General features: G+C 45.1%; 1 protein-coding gene across 4 annotated transcripts in view; it reads right to left on the minus strand.

The window, feature by feature from the left end:
• Window positions 1-22,559, minus strand: part of kif26ab (kinesin family member 26Ab) — a 69,999-nt gene that overhangs the window by 18,041 nt on the left and 29,399 nt on the right. For 3 of the 4 annotated variants that reach the window (XM_035955351.2, XM_023285938.3, XM_035955352.2), the window contains 2 exons: window positions 21,886-22,356; window positions 15,904-16,112 (listed from right to left, as the gene is read on the minus strand). In XM_035955351.2, coding sequence (XP_035811244.2) covers window positions 15,904-16,112; window positions 21,886-22,356 — 680 coding nt within the window. Of the gene's footprint in view, window positions 1-341; window positions 1,194-15,903; window positions 16,113-21,885; window positions 22,357-22,559 lie in introns of those variants that run through there. The other variant, XM_023285939.3, reaches the window with a different exon arrangement.

The following is a 22,559-nucleotide window of genomic DNA, read 5'->3' on the forward strand; positions in this document are numbered from 1 at the left end:
ATGGAAATTAATTGCATGCCGCTTTCTCTCTCTCTCTCCTTCTCTCCGCCTTAGCCAACTATAGGATCAGTCACTGGAAGAAAAAAAAGGCGTTGAGGAGAGGCTCAGATTTCTCTGCCCACAACAGCTTGTCCACCTGTTCACTCTCAATCTCCATGCTAATGAAGCTGTTTCCCTGCACAACTTGCTCTAAATGCCCAAAGGAGACTCTGTGTGTCTTTTTAAGGCATCAGTTTTTAAGTTTATGCAAAATATTACCATATTCAAACTCTGTGTGTTGTACACTCAAAAAGTCTGTTTCACAATAAACCAGTAAGAACATGCTGCAATAGTGTACTTACAGCTCTTTCCAATCCATTATCTAGTTTATGCTCCTAGTCAAAAAACAGACAATTGATAGAGTTCAACTTTGTGGTCCATGTCTGTGTTGTCACTGCTCTCCATTATTTGTACATCTGATACGGCAGCACAGTCAGAACAGAACGAGGCGGGGTTGCTCGGTAGTTGGGGCACAAGGGTCCGCTTTGCTCCGATCGCAATCATGGAGGTTCCACTTGATTTGACAGAGGTTTGTAAGAAGCAGAGGGGGGCGGAGGTAGGACGAGGAGGAGGAGGAGGAGGCGTGGGCGTCCAAGTAGCTAAATGGAACAAGCGCCAGGTGGGGCAGGGTGGAGGTGGGCAGACAGGATGAGTGCCCTGCAGGAAAAAAAGCAGTAGGTGCACAGTGAGGGGGTTGCAGGTAATCCACAGAGTTTCTCAAGAAGAGGTGAGCAGGAGGTCAGGATGTGAAGGAGCACCTCGTCTGTTTAGGCGCCATGAAAGCGTCTCCAACTCCTTCCATGTGTCCTGGCCAGAGAAAGTTCAGCGTCAGTTCAGAGATGCAAAAACCCTCCTTCTTGCACGCCCAATCCTTCGCTCATCCCACAGGCTGCAGGATTTTCTCTCATTGAGTGAATCCACTGTCTGCTGCGAGTGGCTGTAGATCCTGATGCCCAGGTCCTTCCCAGAGTCTCTGCTGCTCGCAGGCAGAAAGAAGAGGAAGGAATCAGCACTCCTGGATGCGCTGGAAGCTTTCCTCGGGTAGCTGAGAACGAGGAGAATTCCTACTCCTGTTCCGCCTCTTGGTCCACCTCCTGCTTTCGGAGAAATTCTGGCAGCTGTCCTGCCGTGTCTCTCTTTCCTGCCTCTCACTCCCTCCTCTCTCCCTGCCTCAGTCCTCTCCCTCTCTCTCTCTCTCTTTCTTTCCTCAGCCCAGCCCCTTTTCCCTCCGACTGCCAGACGAGGTGTCAGCGCTCGATTGCTGGCTGCTTGCGGCGCAATTTGCGAGTACTCTCTTTCTCTCTCAACCCACACACACACACACACGCACACACACACACACACACACACACACACACACACACACACACACATGCACACACGCACGCACGCACGCACGCACGCACGCACGCACGCACGCACACACACACACACACACACACACACACACACACACACACACACATGCACACACGCACGCACGCACGCACGCACGCACGCACGCACGCACGCACACACACACACACACACACACACACACACACACACACACACACACACACGTATGCACCCCTCCACACGTCACATGAATACTTAATGCATACAGGAGCCCTCTCTTCTTTTAGGGTCCCACACTTCAAACAGATTTGGTTAGTATGCCTACAGTGCATGCATGAGCCCAAGTGTGTATGTCTATGTTTGTGTGGAGTGTACACTTGTGCACATTTGTATTTTCTGTCATTGTTGAAGGATGTAATTAGCCGGAAGAATAAGAGTGTTATTAATCATGAGGAGTGGCACGGAGATAGGGAAGGATACACTTAAGAGCACAAAGATGGATTGCTTGAATGAGTGATGCTCTGACTCAATTGGAAAGCCGGGAGAGATTAAAAAAAGAGAAGCGTGCAAGAGAGAGAGGGAGAGAGGACAGACAATGAACAGATGACATCTTAGAAAGGCAGATTTATGCCAGCCAGTGAGAGAGAGTGCAGTCAGTCAATGGTCAAGGGTAAAAAGGGGAATGAAAGCATGTGAGTGGGTGAGCGCTGGGGTGAGAGTACCCTGTATTCCCAGGGCTGCCAATTTACCAGTAAGCCCTCTCAGCCCCCGACCAGCCAGTCTTGTTTGAAAGGCTGCTGCTTTGGCTGCAGAGTGCCTACTACAACATATCGGCAAACAGAGTGGGTGTGAGACTTGCCAGATGAAAGTACATTCTGCACAAAGCTCTCTCTGCCTCTCTCCTTCTGACACAGTGCCCCTTACATGAACTCTGCTGGATTAAATTTGGAGGTAAAAAACCCACAGAAAAATACAACCAACACCGTCTATGTATTTGGAGAGCCGAGTATAGTAATGAAGCAGTTTGATATATCACATAACCTTTACCGTCTTCCCTGCCACAGCACGCTTACCTCTGCTTTTCTGCAGCGTGTCCAAATTAATTTGCCAGAGGTGGTCTTATTTTAAAGTGCAAGAAGCATCTCCTGAAGAGTTGCCACACTCTTCCCTACTGCTGAATCCCTTTGAATCATGATTGGCAACCGTCGATGAGTGGAAGACAATACTAATGCTGACATTGGTCACCCTGTCAGTGCGACCAGTAATTAGCTTCAGTGTGCTTTCAAGCGTTATACATCAAAATGACATAAAAATAGGGAACAGTCACAGTTGGAACTGTCCTGATAACCTTTCAGCTCCATCACTGTCTCTTTATGAACAGACCTCAGGGACAAATAATGATTGTAATATATATAAATGAGCCAAAGCAAGACAGATGTAAAATCAAGCACCTTTTAAAAGAAAAGGTCTCCTGGTGCCTTTTGTTAGAGAAAGGACATCTAGATTTCATTCTCACATACGGAGGAAGGGACATTGAGGGTGGAAGAGAGGAGGTCAATGACTGCAGAGCAGAGAGAGAGGGGAGGTTGTATTTGCCTGCTGCTTTCAAAGCTTCACTTTGGTCTGCTGTCAATAATCACACCAGTCTTTTATTTCAGGCTTTGTCAAATTAAGAAAAGAAATTCTTCTGGCCCAGAGAATCATTAGCTGGGGTACCCATTAGCTTGTTTGTGCAAATTTGTCTCTGTTCTCACATCCAGCTATACAGCTCTTTAGGTAGCCCCTGTCTGAGGCTAATTATCATGTTGGACACATTTACTATTCTTTCCTTTCTGTGATTCTCCTTTTTTTTACTCCTCTTTCAGACAAGATAAGGCTGTTCGTTCTGGCCATTCATGCAGGGATCAGATCACCGGTTCTGATATCAGGTTGCTTTACCCCCCCATCCACATTGAGTCTCCTACTGCTGCTGATTAGGAGACCAGCATAGCTCTTCATGAATGGAGATGGGAATACTGGGCTCCAGCCAGCCTCACCACCATGCAGTGATAATGACTACAGCACAATGAGTCAGGCTCTCTCGCTGCTGGAGACACTGAGAATTTATCCTGTACTAGTAAAGGCATGTGTGAGGTTTCTTTTGAGAAGCACATGAAGCCACGTTGTTGTGTGCTGGAGATATTGGCAAGCCCAAAATCTCAACCAGCGCATCAGCAGATGGTCATGATTGACTGGGCTGGATGTGTGTTGGTCTATCAGGTCAGGTACTGTGGTTTCGTGTCAAAAGATAATCATTAGGAAACCTCCCCAGAGCTAAAATCAGTACACACTGTCTTATTGATGGGCTGCCCTTGACACGATCAAACAGCCTTCTGCCCCAAAGGTGTGGAGGAATAACATAAATCTACCAGCTGTAGGAGGAATACAGACATAGCTCAGCTCTATTCAAGCAAGAATACCAGACTTGTGTTCAGTATAGACACACATTGCTGAATGTTTTTTCCAAATTTGGGGAGGATTAAAGCTAATCGGTATCTCTACGCTGGCCTCCCTGGTTGCAGTCTCAGGTCACCCGCAGCCTCATCCCACCATCACTAAGCTTCAGTGCTGATTAAGCAACCATGACATCAGCCTGTGAGCACACTCACACATTCATATGGTGTACAGACAAGCGGAGATGATGTCACACCCTGCCAACCGGCCCTGGCAGCGAGAAGGCCCACCCAGACAAGATTTACTAGCAAGATCAGGATGCCGATCATTAAATGAGACAAATGCTTCCATGCCATAAACGCCTTCTCAGAGCTCACCTGCCGTAGCTGTATTTCAGTGGGTCAGGGAAGTCTGTTTGCTGTGAGTGTCAGCATCTCTAAGATGTACGGCCTACCATGTATAAATATATGCATTACCCCAATACTAAAAGCTCAAGGGATCACATTAGGTAGGCTGTTGAAATAACCAAAGAAATATGCAGAGTTAGGTGGCTTGAGGCCCATCATTAGATATATGGAGATGATAACAGAGGGCCAGGGTGTTGAATGCATCACACAGCTGATCCTAGCCTCCTGTGTGGCACAGAAGTTTCATCTGGTAATGAGCCCATCTCCTTTCTAAAGTCTCCCTGCAATCAAGGGTCCTCTGGTATAAACATTAATTTAGTTTTTCTCACTTCCTCTCACTTATCCTAAGTCACTCAAAACAACTGCCTGAGGCTACAGCTCTGCGAACACTAGGATTAATCTTGGAATGTGGCTCAACAAATGTTAATTGAAGCAAAAATGTGCAATTTTACTTCACAGGGCTGCCGAAAAAGCTCCCACCTGAAGACAGAGAAACAGACGTTCCCCTCTGTTCAGTGTGGTTATCTTATCATTCAGATTCAGATTAGCATCAACCAAAACCAAGATCTTTCCAGTCGTTTTGAAAAATGTGTTTTCTCTCTCTCTCTCTCTCTCTCTCTTCTCTCTCTTTTGGCAGTCCAAGATACATTAAAATGGAAGGGAGAACTAACAGGCTTATCTGGCTGTCAGGTGAGTCTTATCAATCCAAAGCTCTGAAGCTTCCAGCTGACTGCGAGCGTGCTTTCTCCTGCTTGGCCATTTTAATGGTAGTCTGAGGGCAGGGCTCCTCTCTCCTGTGTTAGTTTACACAGCACCAGTTTGCAGGAAGTGGCCAAACACCTCCCGGTGAGGATTTATAGACTTTCTATAAATCCACAGAAATAGCTAAATGAATCACAGCAAAATCAGACAGCAATGAATGGGATGTCCAGTTAGCTGAGTAATATCCTGCCTGGCACATAGCAAACACATTGGACCAAGGCCTTTTAGAAAGGCTCTTTGTTCCAACAAGGTGTTCAACAAGCCTTTTGTTCTTGCAAAGTGTCTGGCCTTGGATGCAGAATATCAAATGGAGCATTATTTGTGTGCTGACTGCTGACAGCCCAAGGCTGCACACACATCTTCACTGCACCAATCCCCAGCCAATTAGGTAAGGCTAAATGCATTCATGTAACATCTGTGAATACAATGTGTTGTCACAGAAAAGAAAAGATTTCCTACAAAAAGTGATGTCGCCTCATGGTACTGACATGTCATATTCATATCTTAATGCAGAATCAAAGAGCTCCTGTCAGAAAAAAAAAAAAAGAAAAATGCATTTCTGTAAATAAAATCCTAAATTCTACCCGCAGGTTGTAAACCTGTTTTGTTACGGTCTCCTCAGAACTCTTTTCAAACGGTCTGTGGACTGAGGTGGAAAACAAGGGATTAGGGCATCCTCTGGAGAATAGCTTGAATAACGGGGGATCATTTGAAGCACGGGGGAAGAAAGGGATTCTGAGAGGTAAGCGGGGAGGAAAGCATTGCAAAGGTAAGGATGGTGTTGAAAAAAAATAAATTAGGTGGAATAGTGAGTAAAAGAAAGGTGCAGAGGACAGAGAAGGAAAGCGACAGTGAAAGGGGGAGCAGCAGGGTGTACAACCAAGTCCTCTCTCTGATCAGCAGGCCTGGCTCTGTGCCAATGAAGCGCTGTCCATGAGGAGGTAAATCATTTTCTGCCTGAGAAAGAAACAGGGAAAAATGATTGGTGGGGCTATGCCACAGCCAGCTTGGAATTGCTTTATTCCCAAAGATGGGAATCCCCAGTCGGCCAAGAATAAATGGAACAGTTGGCACCAAAAAGTGAGAAAACTCATCAATATTCAAGAAAGCCTGATTTGGTGCCGCAGTACATCAGGCTAAACAACAGAATTCTAAGCACTGGTTTGTATGAAGACAAAGGTAAAAGAAACTTATTTGTTCCCTTTGCTCTGATTTTGTGAAATATCAAGGGGGCTATATTAAGAAGATCTGTCTCCTGTGCCTTTGGACATCAGATCAGGAAGAAGCAGTTCATGCCAACAGACCCTCACTTCAGCGAGAGCAGTGCAAAGAAGGGGCTCTGTGCCAGTAAGGTTAACCCCTTAATGATGGAGGAGGGAATGTTCCTGGCACAGAAACACGCAGGATTTTGCTTTTCTGTTTAATGTCCTGCCCATAAAACACTGTGTCTCCAGACACCCTGCACCCACCATCCCAGTCATACACCCACTAATTCACCCCATCCCCACACATAAAGGCCACAAAACTCTCTTGCCAAGCTATGGGCTTAAGAGGAAGGCATTTTGTGGGCTATAATTCTATTTACAGTTCACTTTATTGTTCCTTCCAGTATTCAGAATCCCATCTTGCTAATGTGGTCTTAACTAGCTTGAGCATTAGGCCATGAAGAGGTGAACAAAGCACAAGGCTTTAGCTCTGCAGGACTTATTTGTCAGTCAATGAGATAAGCGGGTCAATTTAAGAACCCTGAAGGAACGAATTGGAAATACCTGCAATAAGAGTCAAAAGGTCAGCGAAGGAAAATCTTTTGCAATTTACACTAACTTGTTTACAAAAAGCTCCAGAATGCTGGGATGTTACATGCAAGTGGGAAAAAAGCTCAGCGATTATGTCAAAATACGCTCGGGCAGCCAAAGCAAAAGTCTTGGAAGAAAATTCACTTTTCAGCTGATGTGTGACAGATGATAATGAAGACATGTTCCTCTCTGCTCCACAGACTGCACCCTTCCCACCTCTGGCACTGCTGACTAAGATTAACAGCTGCTTTCATCTCTTCCACTGCATTTTCACTCTGCTCCTCAGACACAGCTCCAGGTATTCTGTTGCACTCCTCTCCAAGGCTGCAGAGAATCTGGAATAACCTCCCGTTCTCAGTACACATGTTGAACTCCGATTCACCCGCAATCCCACCCACATCTTCCCTTGAAAGCCTCAGGTAGGCTGTTTCTGCTCAGGGCACGCACAGAACTTTTGGCAGTCACATCAAGCCAACAGTGAAAGAATGACGTTTCCTGTCTCTGAAATCAGCGCACAGTGGAGGCAGGATATTTGATATACCAGAGAAAAATGAGGACCATTATCATCACAAGACAATCCCTTCATCAAATACAATGTCATCTTAGCTCAATACATAAACACCAAATCAGAGAGGAGAATAACTTAAGACTATGATAAGTGTGGGAGAGACGTGCAGAGGGGAAAAAGTCAGCATACTTCTGCTCCACTTCTCTGCTTCATTAATCACTGGCTGCCAGTGTGAGACACCTAGTGATTATTTATTTGCACTTCTCCACATAGAGGCTATCACAACAAACAGGCCCGCAGGCTGCTGAGAACATTTGGGGGTGATTAATCAGTGGGCCGTCTGGAGAGACGGAACGCAGGGGGGAGGGGAGTTCTAACGTGTTTCTTAATCTTTCATCTATATTCTCATCAATAGGCAACCCACCAAAAACCAGAGGGGGTCCAAGTCAGGTGGAATGAGCTGTAATGTCGGATGTGGGAGCAGTGGAAGAAGCAAACGTCTTGAGATAGAAGAAAGAAACAATTATTTGGATCAGATCGATAAACGCATCGTAGAGAATAAGAATCCTGATCTAGCAGCGAGGGAAATGTGCTCCACTAACATGTTAGTGACTACAGCTGGATTGTTCACTCATAAAGTCAACCACTGAAACCCACATTCTCGCACACGAGAGTAGATAGGGACAAAGGAATTCTTAGCACACACCACAGCTGGCTCTCATGTGCTGGGTCGTGAACCGATTATGAGCTGTAATCCTCTCCATTCAGGAAGATGTGGATACAGAAAGCAGAAACACACAGGAAATAAACGCTTCTCGCAGCTTTTAATTTGATACAGCAGTTTCGCAAGTCGCTCGCTTGTCTCATACACAACTGGACTTGAAGAGGTGGGGCACAATATCCTGCACAACAGCTATTAACCATTATAATGCTCCACTAAGAAGAACATTACGCTGCAAATATGAAATGAAAGATATGGCAGAAGCACTGCTATGTTTCCCCTGGGTCTTAATGTAGCTCATTATGCACTAATTGCACAAGTCTACAGTGAGGCCAAAAGGTTAATTTTTTACATTTGCACATGATAAACTGTCAACAATTAGTTTTAATCTGAACTATTTCCACCTCACTGCCTCTATGCTCCCTATAGATGCAGATTAAAATAAAGAAAACAGTGTGGTCATGATGAAATGGTCCAGCTATTGAGGTCGTGGGTGATGAGGTAAACATTAAACCATCTGTCCTGACAATGGCCTTATCCTCAGTGGCAATCTGAGGAGGCTAGGCTCCACCAACTGACATACAGCAAGATGCCATTTCTGAATGTGTGTGCTTCTCAAAAAATAAAGCACTAGCGTTTGGGGAAATCACCCAACTACCAGTGATTAGGCAGCTATTAGTTATTCATGTTGAACAGAAAGACATGGCGTGGCTGAGCATTGAGGAGCAGCGATGCCTGAGAAAGCCCCACCAGGAGCCATCTTTGTTTCTCAGCATAACAGCAGCTCATGGGAGCTCATGAGGCCACAAGCTCTATTCTACAATGGCACACAATAGGTCATAAAATTCCTCAGTGCATATTCCCTGCCACAAGCTATTGCAGTTTACTCTTTTCTTTATTCCACCTAGTCTCCAACTACAACAGTGGAGTGACTGTGGTTATAATGACAAAGATAATAGACTCCATTTGCATGACACCTTTCACTGAGGGGCACTAAAGAGGTTTAGATGGCATCCCTCAGCTCCCACAGGCGTGATGCATAATATCCATTCAACAGGCTGCTGGTAAGAGTATTTCACAGAGTCTAGCGCGATAACTAAAACGCTAATGTACTGATCATGGAGCCCTGTGGGCAGCTATCAGAGCCGCTATCGACTTAAATGGGAAACGTGGGCAGGCAAACAGAGCCGGAAATGGATTGATGCTGAGGGCATGACCACTCCTGCCCACATGCGACTAATCGCGCACAATTCTTCCTTTTTTATGGCTGCTACCACCTTCCTGAGTGACAAAAGCAGCCCAGTGTTAAGCGACAATCCTAGAGGTCTGTGCTCTACATTTATTCATTTCTCCGTGTGTGAAAGGAATCTGTCAGGAGTGATGGCAGTGCTCTTCCCTCTCCCCACAGGGCTTAGTACATGTGGACCCAGGGTGAGCGCACAGGCTTGAGTCAGCACTTCAGCTCTTTGTTTGTCACACCCCCCCCCCCGTAGGCTATGTGAGTGGGCCAGACAGACTTCCTGACTCAGGGCTTTATTTAGGGGGAACAAGGGAAAAGGGATCAGGTTATCCCTCCCGAAGGCTGCGACAAACCCTCTGCTTTTCTTTTCTTTTTCCTCCCCTCTATCACTGGAGCTGTTTGTCATTCATAATGACAGGCACAAGTGATTCTATGCTGCCCGTCACAACAGAGCCCATCACCCTGGTGATGCAGGGGGCACAACACCATCACTCCATGTTCTCATATCCCAGGAAAGACACAAACCCCCAGCAAGCAGCAAAGAGGACCCACCCCTACATGATTCTGTGCTGGGTGTGATTCCACGCAGAATTCAAATCAGAATCTCTCATGCAATATTCAGCATATACTCTTGTGCAAAATATAAGAGTCACTCTGCAGAATACGCCTTCTACATGCCAATAATTGATACAGTAAAGAATAAATCTGTATCATTATATAAAAAACAATATTGTCTGCAAGTTGAGAATCATGAAGGATTATGAGTCAGAGTGAAGCAGCATTTTGCTGGATGGATGAGAAGGTGCATGTGGGTAGTGGGATGGATCTACATGGTGTTCATCCCTCAGGCTCCGAGGCCAGTCTGCATCTCCATCAACACCTCAGCCTTGACGTAGCCTGACAGACCTGGGGTTGATTCACACCTGGGCTTATCCACAGGCTGCAGCCCTTTCATGGCCTCAGCTGGTGCTGCCACTGAGTCTGCCGCTGTACAGAGGCAGCCATTAGTCCCATCAGCCTGATTATGGCACCAAAATACCAGCTGGTGTTTTATCCAACAGTAAACAAAGACAAATACCACTGAGCAGCTCAACCATCCCGGCTACCACCCACTCGATACTTCTGATGAGCCATTCGCTGCCCTGGGCATGTGTTGCTCAGTTTCAACAGATTGATATGAATCAATTCTCATTTGTCAGGCTCCAGAGGTAGAGGTAATATTAACATTTCAGCTCCACTGTGGCTGTTTCCTTAAAAATGAAGCCAGGAATTCTATAGTATGTTATACATCCTATACATTCTGCTCACACTCTCGCTTTGCTGGAAGAATCCATCTCGCCGTGGCTTGACAACAAAACCATTAGCCTCTCACCTCCAGGGAGCAGATAGTCCAACTCCGACTGCACAAAACTGCACATTCCACAGAGCGGAAAAGAGAGAGTGCTACAGAGAAGAAAGATAAATCGGGAGAGAGAGGAAAAGGAGGAAAAACAGCACCGCAGCCCACAAAGCAGAATCAAGCACAGACACACAAGCATGCATTTTCTAACCATACACACAAACACACACATACATCACACATCCAAGTGAGTGGAGTGTTGTCTGTGTGCAACATAACTTACTTGACTCCCATGGTAGAGAATCCAATATTCTTCTCCACAGGAACAGCCCTCCTGCTCCTGATGCTTTCAGAAAGGAGCATCAGCACAAGTACGCCTTCTGAATGACAACATTTATAAACATGTTCATCCCAGACAGCTACTGCCCAGCTCTGTCTTTATCCTTCTGCCATGTGGGCCAGATCCTGTGTGCTCAGCCGACCCCTCTGCTCCACGTAATCTATCCTCCCTCTTTGTCAGTGACAGAGATCCCTGCTGTCAATCACAGCAGAGTCAACCAAACACAGCACTGTCCTGGTTTGTGCACCTTGAGCCTCTCTGTATGGATCACCCCTGCTGTTAGCGGTCAGAACAACTGCTTTCCCCTCCCCAGCAACATGTGATTGCATCTTTTACAAATAAACAGGATGGACTGAGAGGCCAAGTTCCTCATGCAAACTTCATAAACAATCAGACAATACAGCTGAATGGACAATGGACTTCAGCAAGTCATCCAACATGTGTTATTCAGAGCAAGAACAAGCACTTGTGATCCTGCAGTGCTTCCACTTTGCAAAATGCAGGACTCATTATTGAAGAGATGCTTGTCCCTCCCTCTGACTAAATTATAGTCCAGCGGTGATGAGAGGGCTATTTCAACTTCCTGATTTCCAATCTCCACTTTTGAAAGAAAAAATCAGTTACATTTTATTCCCACAAGCTAATGACTTGTTTCTATGGTTACTCCGAGCAGCCTGGGGGATGAAGGGCAGCGTGAGTGTTGCTGACACAAAGGCAGGGTCTTGTGTGTGCAGGAGAGCCGAGGCTAAATGGCCCCGCTGCCACAATTACAGGAGGATTCCTTCTGCACAATCACAGTCATTACTGCACAAACACTCACCTGGGCAGCAGCTGCAAGGCAGCGATGGATGACCATAAAACCACTTCCTCCTGACACTCCTCCAGGGTCGCATTCCAGCAAACAGCTGTCCTCCCTGCCCCTGCAGCAGCCCGCCTGTGTGCCACCTTTAAAGTCTACTGACTGCTGGGTCTCCGAGGTCTTCTATACTCGTCTACTCATTACCTCCCTGTATGTTTAGAGTGAGTAAATCATCCATCTCCAGGGTATGATAAGTGTGAGGTAGCAAAGTGACAAATGGACTCCCCCCTCTCCCATCAAACACAAACAAGGACCAACAACAGACCATGGAAACCGTCTCATGCTGCTATGTAGAAATGAGCCCACTGATCCAAGTAGGCTGCAAACTGAGCAGTCGACTCTTCTCAGCGGTGTGCGCTAAGAAATCCCATGTGCCCGATGCGTAACAAACACACGGTCACAATCAGCAGGTGTTAATGGAACAGAAAGATGGGCAGAAGGATCTGCGAGGCGGCAGTTAGCCACACCGTCTAGCTCCTGCTGTGAGCTCCGCCTGGTTTCATTACACAACGCTGTGTCAATACACTAATCATATGCTCTGTCACAAGGCAATCAGTGCTTAACGTGCTAGTCAGCTGAACACATGGCTCTAAATTCATTACTCCCACCCCCAGTGACACACTGATGTACTCATACACACATAATGATATTCACACACACACACACACACACACACACACACACACACACACACACACATACACATACACACCATCCAGTCAGAGTTTGACCCCTGACTCATCCTGTCTCCCTGAGACTGTATAGTCAGGCTAATTGCCAACTGGTCATTACTGACCCCGAGGTCTTTTCATTTTCAGGCTACTTCCTACCATTACCAGAAACAAGAAGCTGGACAAAAGAGTAGTTTTATGGCAGGAATTTTATAGGTAAGAGAAGAGCAAAATCCTGCACACTGTCATTTAATTTGCAATAAACTTGTCATTAGATCGTCATCTGGTAAAACTGAGGGACAAAGAATATGTCAGACAGAAACTCTACTCTTGAAAAAACATCCATTCTTACACAACTAAAACGCAATCTTAGCATTAAAAGAGCCACAAAGTCCAAAGGAGGCATACATCAGCAACAGTACCTCAACAGAAGAGACTGGGGATCACAACCGATGAAGGAACACTATTAGTTTCACTTTCACTCAGTAGTTCAGGCACAAAAATGACTTGGTTAGGTTTAGGAAAAGTACCAGAACCTTTTCAGGACAGCTTCTCCTCAATTTTCTGGGCTACTAAGTTGACAAGTCATCTAATATGTGACTGGTTGGATGAGAGGAAGCAACAGTAAAGCAATAAAACAAATTGCAAAGATATGCTGATTTGAAACGTATTTGGAATACATCTCAAACAAACATAATCCATTAAAAATATGCTTCACAAACATAATTGAAATGCAGTTAACAAAATTTAATTTTTCTGACTAGGATTTGTCAGGTGATGAGTCCCTCAGGCTGCACATATTTAATGAAACACACACCCCATCATCAAACAGCAACAGACCAACAATCTACAACTAACAGCAACTACTTCACTATTTATCCTTCAAGCTGAAATTTCGCAAGTGCTTTGAATGATGCATTCTTTGTATGACTAACAACATTTTGTATTTACGGAAAACAGAAGCGTCACAAGATAATATTCGCTGTTGATAGATGTGAATGTGAAAATTCTCCCAGAGGCAAGAACACAGGATTAAAGCAGTTTGAGTTTCACATTAGTCTACACAGACTGGAAGGTTTCTGTGTTAGACATAAGTTCATGTAAACAATGAGTAATTTGCTCTCTTGAATTAATAACCGAGTTCTCTCCAATTAATAAAATGAATTCTGTTCTTGAATGTATTTACTTGATGCCAAGAGTCTGAAACAAATGACTCAGTAGTTTGTTGGTATGACCATTAGCTAAACAAATATCAAAGTTCAGTTTTTTTTAACTTGACACTATGAGACTATTTTAAAAAGAATTAAGTAATTTGAGGCACATTTAAGTAATTCAGGGGCTCCAGTAATGACTGTAAGGGGACACATTACTGATTCATACACAGCAAGAGTCAAAAATGTGACTCTGACCTGCTGGGCTGGGTAGAAATCAGGGCAACATTTTTACTAAACTTATTTTTCAACTCAGCAGACATATTAAATGAAACAAATTAAATGTTTTTTTACCAGCTGAACGGTTGACTTATTTTTCCAATGAAAAATTAAACATTGAATCACTTTTGTTCCTTTCGCTATTCTTTTCTCTCAGAAGCACATCAGCTAGAGCAGCTAGACTCTAGTTAATTGCATTCTAATTAAAATTTCATCTCTGAGTGGAACGGTGTTAGTGAATGTCAGACAAGTGTCTGAGGAGCCTTCTCCACTCCAGTGGGGTAAAAACTGCTGTTTAGTTATTCTGCTCCTACGTCCTGGGCTCTCAGGCTTACACATGCATCCTTCTAATTGTATCTTTGGAGAACAAAAAAAGAATACTAATCAGATGTGAGTTTTCAATCAAGTCTAAAACGAGAAGGACACTAATTTCATCTGTTGCTTTTCTCCAAATGAAGAACTACTGGAGCAAAAAAGAAAACATCACTGATTGAATCAATTCTTCCACTGCTTGGGACTTACATTTCAATCAGCGCAGACATACAAAGAGAATAACAATACAATGATGATGACGATGATGATGATGATATCCCTTTAGCAGGCAACAGCTGCAGAGGGTCAGGAAGAGGGTGTGCTTCAAATCAAGCACGGTGCATCTCCACCACCCTATTTTTTGTATGTGCTGAATGCGACACTGTGTAACGCTGACCTGTCATCATTGTGTTTCTCTGCGCCAAGTTAAACATCGCATTCTTGGCAGCAAATTATCTTTGGGATAAAAAGAAAGGTGGAACCCCCTTCTGCTCCACCAGGACCTGCTACAGGGGAAAAAACAAGCCCACCTTCCTATTTTTTTCCCTGAGTTTCGACCATCCACTCTTTTTCAGTTCAGGTCCAACAAAAACATGAAAACTAATAAATCAGTGTAGGGAATTAACCCTGTCTAGCAAAGGCCACTCTTCACTGTTGTTTAGGCCTATACTGCTCTTGTGACGGGAAGCGAGACACTCAGGAAGTTGCATATTTAGTGGAGGATCTGGAACGTCCCCTTTGGTTGAAGGAAGGGCCTTATGGTCCCACTGATATACCCTGACCCTGTGAAAGCTGGCAAGACAAACTCCATTTGGGGTGCTCGAAGAAAAGCTAAGCTCCACACTGATCCCCCCATGGGCTTCCTGTCACACTCCACAAGTCCCTTCACTGGTTTCCTCTCCCTCCTGTGGTGCAGAGCTTCAATGGTCCTATGCATCATTCTTAGCCAGCTTCTCTTTCACCAACATTCATCATGGCATAGTACTCTTTGGAGAGTAGAGGCAGGGAATGTATGCACTGACCAGCCTGCCAGGGAATCTATCACTGACAATATAGCACATTTCACCAGCCATCCATCCGCCCGGAGAGGGTGAAGTATTCTCCAGGGCAACAACACCAGAGCCAAGCGCTGCTGAAAAAGCCTGAGATACACAGGCACCAAATGGTTTCAGCGGATTACAAAATAAAAGCCCAGCACTGTAGCTGCAGCTGCATCCAAAATGTAGCCTCTGGGGCTAAAAAATCTGTTACAGGCTGCAGAGGCAAAACAAAGACAAAATAACTAAACATAACATACCTCAGGACAATACTCAGCTTTCACCTAAGCCCCTTTCGTGAGACACTCCCTCTTCATATCAAATTATGTAATTCTATTATCCATTCATGGGCACTGGTGCCTGTCGCTAAAGGTTCATTTAGTTCCATGATGCGTATCCCAAGGCATGCCATAATTCAAGCATGGCAAGAACAACATCTCCATTGAATAGCTGTCCCACATGGAGGTTAACACCATGAACCGCAACCTTCAGCAGAAATTTGAAGGCGAGTCTGTGCATATCTCCTCTTCAGCTTTCTCTCACCATCGCACAGTTGAAGACTGGATGCATGCAGGTGTGTATGCCAACACATTTCACACCACAACAGCTCACTCTAATCTCTCTGCGTTTTGACAGACTCAACCATTTGACAGCACGGGAGAGGTGCTTACCTAATGAAGAAGGAGGCTGCTGCAGATGAGGAAGGAGAGGGGGAGGTGGATGTACTGGTGACGGGCGCTGGGAGCCCCGCTTGGCTGGAGCTCCTCAGTCGGCTGGGCGTCAGGTTGGTGCCGCTGCTGCTGGAGGTGTTGGTCATGGTGGTGACGGGGGCCTCCAAGGCTGTGACATCCCTGCCTGCATCCCCCGTCAAACCGTGGGCCTGTTGACACACAGATACAGAGATAAGACCACAACCACCACTTACAGGTTTTACAACTCCTGCCCACTTTTCCTTCCACTCCATTTCCTCCCCCTCTGCTCTGGTCTGCCACAGATGGACGGGCAGCTGCTGCAGCCAGCACCGGTTAGTGGGAGTCAGCAGTATCCACAGCAGAGAGCTCCCCACACAACAGCAAAGGATGCTGCACCATTCATTGATTCTGGCAACACTTACGAGGTTGCTCCGGCTGTGGCCTACTGTAATTAAGTGATAACCCACATTTAATTAGTAATTAAATCACTAGCGATTTACCTCATTCTGCTCCCGATTATATCTATACCTCCATGGCTAATTTGGCACTTTACTCATCAGGAATGAGGAAAGTGGAGTGAATAAAATCCTGCAGCGTGAGTAAGACTATCGGAGTTTCAAAGGGAGCAAACAATCAATAATTATGTGGCAGGTGAGGTTTGTTCCATATCGTAAGTGTTTATGAGGCTGCTGAATTGTGTTCACATGGGCACACCCTTCTCTGGAAGCCTGTTAATTGAACAGGAGTAAACCGAGGTGAGCCGCATCTGTTTCAGCCCTCCGGCTCTGGGAACTCATGCCAAAGCTATGATTTACGTACACTAAAGATACAAAGCAATGCTTGGTATAGCATCTGTATGTCTTTATATGTGCGGCAACAAGGCATTTAAGGAGAGTTACACCAGTTTGATAAGTCACACAGTAGGTTTGAAGCACGATAAAGTTGAAGTCAAAATAAAGTCAAAATTACACCATTTATCAGTCAGAAACTGTAAAAACAGAAAGGATCGGTGGATTTTCAACTTTCGAACAGTGCTTGAATTACTCATTTGTGATGTGCAGCTCCATCTAAACACTTCCATTTCATCAAAATCCCTTTATTCTACATGTCTCTTAAAAAAAAAAACTGCCGTGAAACAACCATTTGCTCGAACTGGATTTTGCAAAAACCAAAAAACTTTGTGTTCTTTGGCAAAACAATTAAGCTATAAGTGACTAAGCTACAATCAATAGTCACATGACAAAAATTCAGAGACTTTTCAGTTTCTAGCCATGGTTGTGTTGTTTACACAGAGGTGTAGAACTTTATATTGCAGTAAGTAAAAATGTGACAGGAACAAAACATTTCCTAGAAATACAATTATCATGTTTCTGATGATGAGTTTTGGTATGACACGGACAAAGTTTAAATTATGAATATAGCTGAAAGGTTTAAGCACCCAGCTTTAGATGCAAAGCATGACCATAATAGGAAACATAAACCCTTCTAACCCTCTGTTTCTGATTACATTTGAAGCAAATACTGCTGCAGCACAGTGAAGATGAAGCACAGAGAGGGTCAGCTGGAGCTCTGAAGCCTGCACTGGTCTACTGATTGCTCCAACAGAAGGAGAGCAGAGAGCTAATTATACAAACCAAAAGCCAGCCCTGAGACGGTACTTCAGCTGGAGTCACCGCACTGACAAAAGGTTAATCCCCAGTGGAGCCTCTAGTTTATCCTGCGGGACAGTGATCAATAGCAGCTGACGAGAGCTGGTTCTGTGGGTTTTCTAGCATCAGGAATCAAATAAATAAAGGCCAAAGTTTTCCTAAAAACATTTATAACACTGACACCAGAACATTGTGTAATCAGCTACGACCTTGAATAGAACACAACCCAGCGCGGCAGCCTCAGTGCCATTTGACAGGATATGTATTATAAACACAGTTCAGGCCCTCTGCATATTTACCACCTTGGTGTTTGCCCTAGATTCATGTTTGGCAACTAAAATAACATCCTTTACAATCTTTTTTATAAAGTGTGTGGCCTTCCACTATCTGCCATTTGTCAACACAGACTGACAGCTGCACTATTTATATGCCAGACCTGACATGTGAATGCTATACATCAGGATGTGAGGACATACTTACATTCTCACATTCACATGAGAGGCTTGGCTCTCGCTCCGTGGAGTCCCGCCACTGTTAGCTTTACATGGAGCGCAATGTGTTGCTATATTAGAGCACGGCTGCATTATCTTTCCCCACAAAAGCTCCACTGGCCATTTGTCAAACAGCAGCCTAGCGGTGCATGCTCCGCAGGAATTCCCACTTTCCCAATTCTCTCTTTTCAGCTTGTTATCAGGGTTAAGAATCGCAGCCTTGTTTTAAAGATCTGCCTTTGCTCTCTTGAGACTTCATCATGGAGGGTAAGTCTGATAATACGCCGCGATGTGTGAAGTTATGACTTGAGAAGCACACGACGGAAAAACTGGCTGCAAACTGAAATGAGCCAAATACAGATCCCCACACAGCCGCGGGAGCAGAAAGCCTCACACCATGCTGGTGTCGGTGACAGGTTAGGAACTCGGTGCATACCAGAGAAGTAGACCCATTACACTTTGGCACGAAAGACTAGAGCACTTCACACGCAGCCGTACAGGAAGCTGATGTGTATAGCTCATCAAATCCACCGCTGATTGAGTTGATTTAGTGCCGGTTTCAAAATCAAGTGGCAGCGAATTTAAGGAGCATACAGGGACAGCTGGTCACAGGTGGGGCTGGGGTGTGGGCTTGAAAGGGAAAAACTATAGACTCACATCACACATGTAGGTCCACAGACACACACACACACACACACACAGACACACACACACACACACACACACACTTGAGCTCATCACAGTGCCTATCAAAGGGTATTCCCCTCAGTATTAGGACTGGGGACTAAAGCTTCACAGCCAAGCTGCTCTCTGTAGCCTTGGACCTGGACTGGCCCTGATTCTGGCTGAAAAGTACAATCTATCCCCCGGTCAGGTAATTAGGCTGTGTCAGTGGAGCCATGTGTGCTCGGCTGTTTGGCACCAAAAGTCAGTAATGAGCTGCCCTTCCACCCTTTAACCCCCAGCCCTCCCTGATCTCTTTGCCTTGGTTTTCCACTGGAAAGAAAAAGCAGAAAGGGAGGAGGTGAAAGAGACAAACCGAGAGAGATTTAAACGTAATGGAAAAAGTGAAGAATCGAAAGAGTGAAAGGGGTTTGGCAGAGTGCTTCCTCTGAGGCCTGAAGTGAGCAGGGTATAGGCCAGCATCTTATCAGGAGACCATATTCTCTCCCAAGACTACCAGGACTCCCCTGTGACCCTTGATCCCAGCAGTCAACAGACGATTACTGCTGAGGTGAAATAGGCCTTGTGTTAATCTGGCTGTCGTGCTTGGTTGGCCCCTGTAACCAACAGAAACCAGCTGAGGTGAGAATCGACTAACAATATGGGACTCCTAGCACATGAGAGAGGAGCTAACACTAAACACCATCATGTTTAGCTCTCTTGAGAGAAATATGTCTTTAAGTAAACACCACAATTCAACTGCACACATTTTTCAATTGTTTCCCAATTTGGCAACAGAGTTCATTTTCCTTTCCTTTCCTTCCTGTATCGTTTTCTTCTCTTGTCATCGTTGCTCTCGGTGGCATGTTGCCACGGGAGCCCAGCTGCACCGAGGCGGCAGCAGCCAAGATCATCTGCTGGGCTTCAAATTGGTGGCAGTGGAGCAGGCCATGGAAACCAGCAGGCCAATAACGGAAACCCTCATGAGTCAAGAACACTTAGTCTTTGTAGATTAGTGCACATGTGCTTGTGGATTTAATGTAGCAAAGGGTGAATCCCAAATTTGGGTCAATCATTTTCTTGTTTTGAATAGAAGCGTGGCATTGCTTATAATGTGATTTTCTAGATTAGCTCATCTGCTTGAAACTCTTCGTTCAAACAGCCAGTAACACCAGGACCTACCTGAGATACCGTGAAGTTGAAGCAGCAAGTTCTAGCCCCGCAGCAGACTGTTTGCCCAAGTCTAGGCAGCTTCACTCATATGAACCAGTGTCAGCCAATTTAAAGATGGAGCCAGATAGTTTCAATTCAGCAAACAACCAGAAACATTATGATTCCGGATGTTAGACAGAGGCTTTTCCCAAATGGGAGAGTCAAGGTGCTCTGTAATGGGCTGTGTGTGGGAGCGCCCCAGGCTCTCTGGTTGACACACACACAGTCCATCTCTGCTTCTTCCTCTGAACAACACTGCACGCTTTCCCCACATAGAAACGGAGAGGGGATTATGAATTAAAGCTCATGCCTTTCAGAGCTGTGCAACTTCCAATCCTCACGAGCGTGTGTGGGTTTTGTCATTCTGAAGGATTCGGATTTAATGAAAGAAACAAGCTTGAGAAAATAACACTGTTTCTGCTGCGTTTGTAACTTAATGTCCTGAAGGGACATTTCTCTCTGTCCGACAAGCGCCCCAGCCTCCACTACAGGCACTGAGCAACTCGTCCCAGCTCCAAGGGCCACTAATTGCTTTTAGACACATAGATGGAGAGCACAAGTCAGCCTCTCCCTTCTGTGCCAGGCCGTTTGATTTGCCCTAGATTGCATACATGCAGTTAAAAGCTTCTGATAGCCTCCCATAAACTATATCTCCAGGCACTTGTTGACATTAAAGGGAGGAGTGAAAAGCTGTCTTCAATTTTTCAAGCAGGAAGAAGGAGTAACACTGCCAAGACCTGCAACACATTGCAGTTATCAACACAGCTAAAACCCAAATGGCAGCATGTGCAGTTTATGAATCTGATGGGAAGCATTAAAATGCACAGGCTAGATTATGTTAACACATGCTGACTGATCTTTACACGGAGTCTGTCTGGTGTAGAATATCACAGAGGTTTGTCACTCATGTCGAAGACCAGATGTCCCTCAGTAAAAAAAGACACCTTCATATCAGGAGCCAGAAATACATTCTGAGATGCAACGCATCCCTGTCAAGAGTTATAACTTTACTGTAAAACGAGGAGTCGAACGATATGTTTTCTTTCATGGGCGATACCAACTATTAGTGACGAAGAAGACTAACCTGGTTTTAAAACCGATATACATTTACAGAAAAAAATGAAACTACATTGCTACATTTTGCTGAAATGCCACTGTTCATTAGTATAGAACAAATTTTAAAAATGCTTAATATCAGATCCAAAAATCACTCAGGCTGATAACTGAACCCTTTTATCAAACTGTTGAAAATAAATCAACATAAGTCATAACAAAAGTACAGCAGCTCCCATGACACTAAGGGCAAAATTCAGGACCTTTCCAAATCCTTCATCCATCCAACAAGATCCAGACTAATGCCTGAGCCAGCATTAGGGAGGAGTTATATGGTGAAGCTGTGCGGTGGTCATTTGAAACGCCCTTGAGGAGGAGGTCAGCAGATTAGTGCTGAGATGACCTCTGACCTCACTCAGGCTCCTTGACTACTGAGGAATGAGAGGTCAGCGCTCCTGCAGAGTTCTCACTCACAGATTCTCTCCAGGGCTTCATCTCGTCTAAAGGTCTGAAATGTAACATTTGTATTAACAAGACTTGACCTGACGAGCATGACTGCATGGTGTTGATAAACTGAAGAAGACAACACTTACTCAAGCTTTTTACAGTTAATTTTGGATTATTTAAGTTGATTAGAAATTGTGTTATCACACTGTCATTATGGATTACCTATAAATCCATAAAAAATACTTCTTCAGGTCTAATTTCCATGCATTTAGTGATCATATGATGCCAAAAAACATCAAAAGAGCTTTTAAGAAATCAAACTTTTACATTATCAAGTATTGTTCACTACATTACTGCTGAGAATTTAAACTCATTCCATTATTTCAAGGCTTCTTTCTACATTAAAACTGCAGTTTGATGAAACAAAATTGAAAATGGACACATACCGGTTTAGGCTGGGGGAGGAAGTTGTTGACCCTGGAGATGCTCCACATGCCCTCGAGGTACTGCTGCGCCTGGATGGTGACGGTACTCAGAGATCCAGTGAGCTGCCCTCCTGCCACGGTCACCTGGACGCTGGTCTTGGGCCCTGAAGAGGCGGAGGAGCTCTGGGACCAGCCTGGTACTCTGTGTCTCTCCCCTAACGGCAGCACAGAGCGGGTAGCAGACTGGCTTTTTGACAGCTGTTTCGCATGGACACTGGAGGAGGACATGGTGAATCTAGAAGGCTGCGGTATAAAGGATGTCGTGGGCAGAGCTGCCATGTCTGAGCTGAAGGTGACGACAGGAGCATGGAGTGTCTGCAAAGCCTCCTGCCTCAGTTGGTGAAGAGGCGTGGAGCAAACCTGACAGCAGCCGGGTTCATGGTTCCCGGGTGTTTGAAGCTGCTCAAACAGGAAGGTTGCATATCCGGGGTCCTGCAGAGAAAACAGACAGAAGGAAAGTGTTTTAATTCACATGCACAATATGCCAAACTCAGACACTATGCAAGTAACATCTGAACCAAATCTGTTGTTTTGCAAGAATTTCCTGTATGTTGTTCCCATTTTCCAGGCGTGTCAGTGATCTGCTAGCAGTGTGGTCTCTAACTGCCCCCCAGAGACCTCACCCTTTGCTTTAA

This window comes from Amphiprion ocellaris, chromosome 20 (assembly GCF_022539595.1).
Source record: "Amphiprion ocellaris isolate individual 3 ecotype Okinawa chromosome 20, ASM2253959v1, whole genome shotgun sequence".
Taxonomy (NCBI): Eukaryota; Metazoa; Chordata; class Actinopteri; family Pomacentridae; genus Amphiprion; species Amphiprion ocellaris.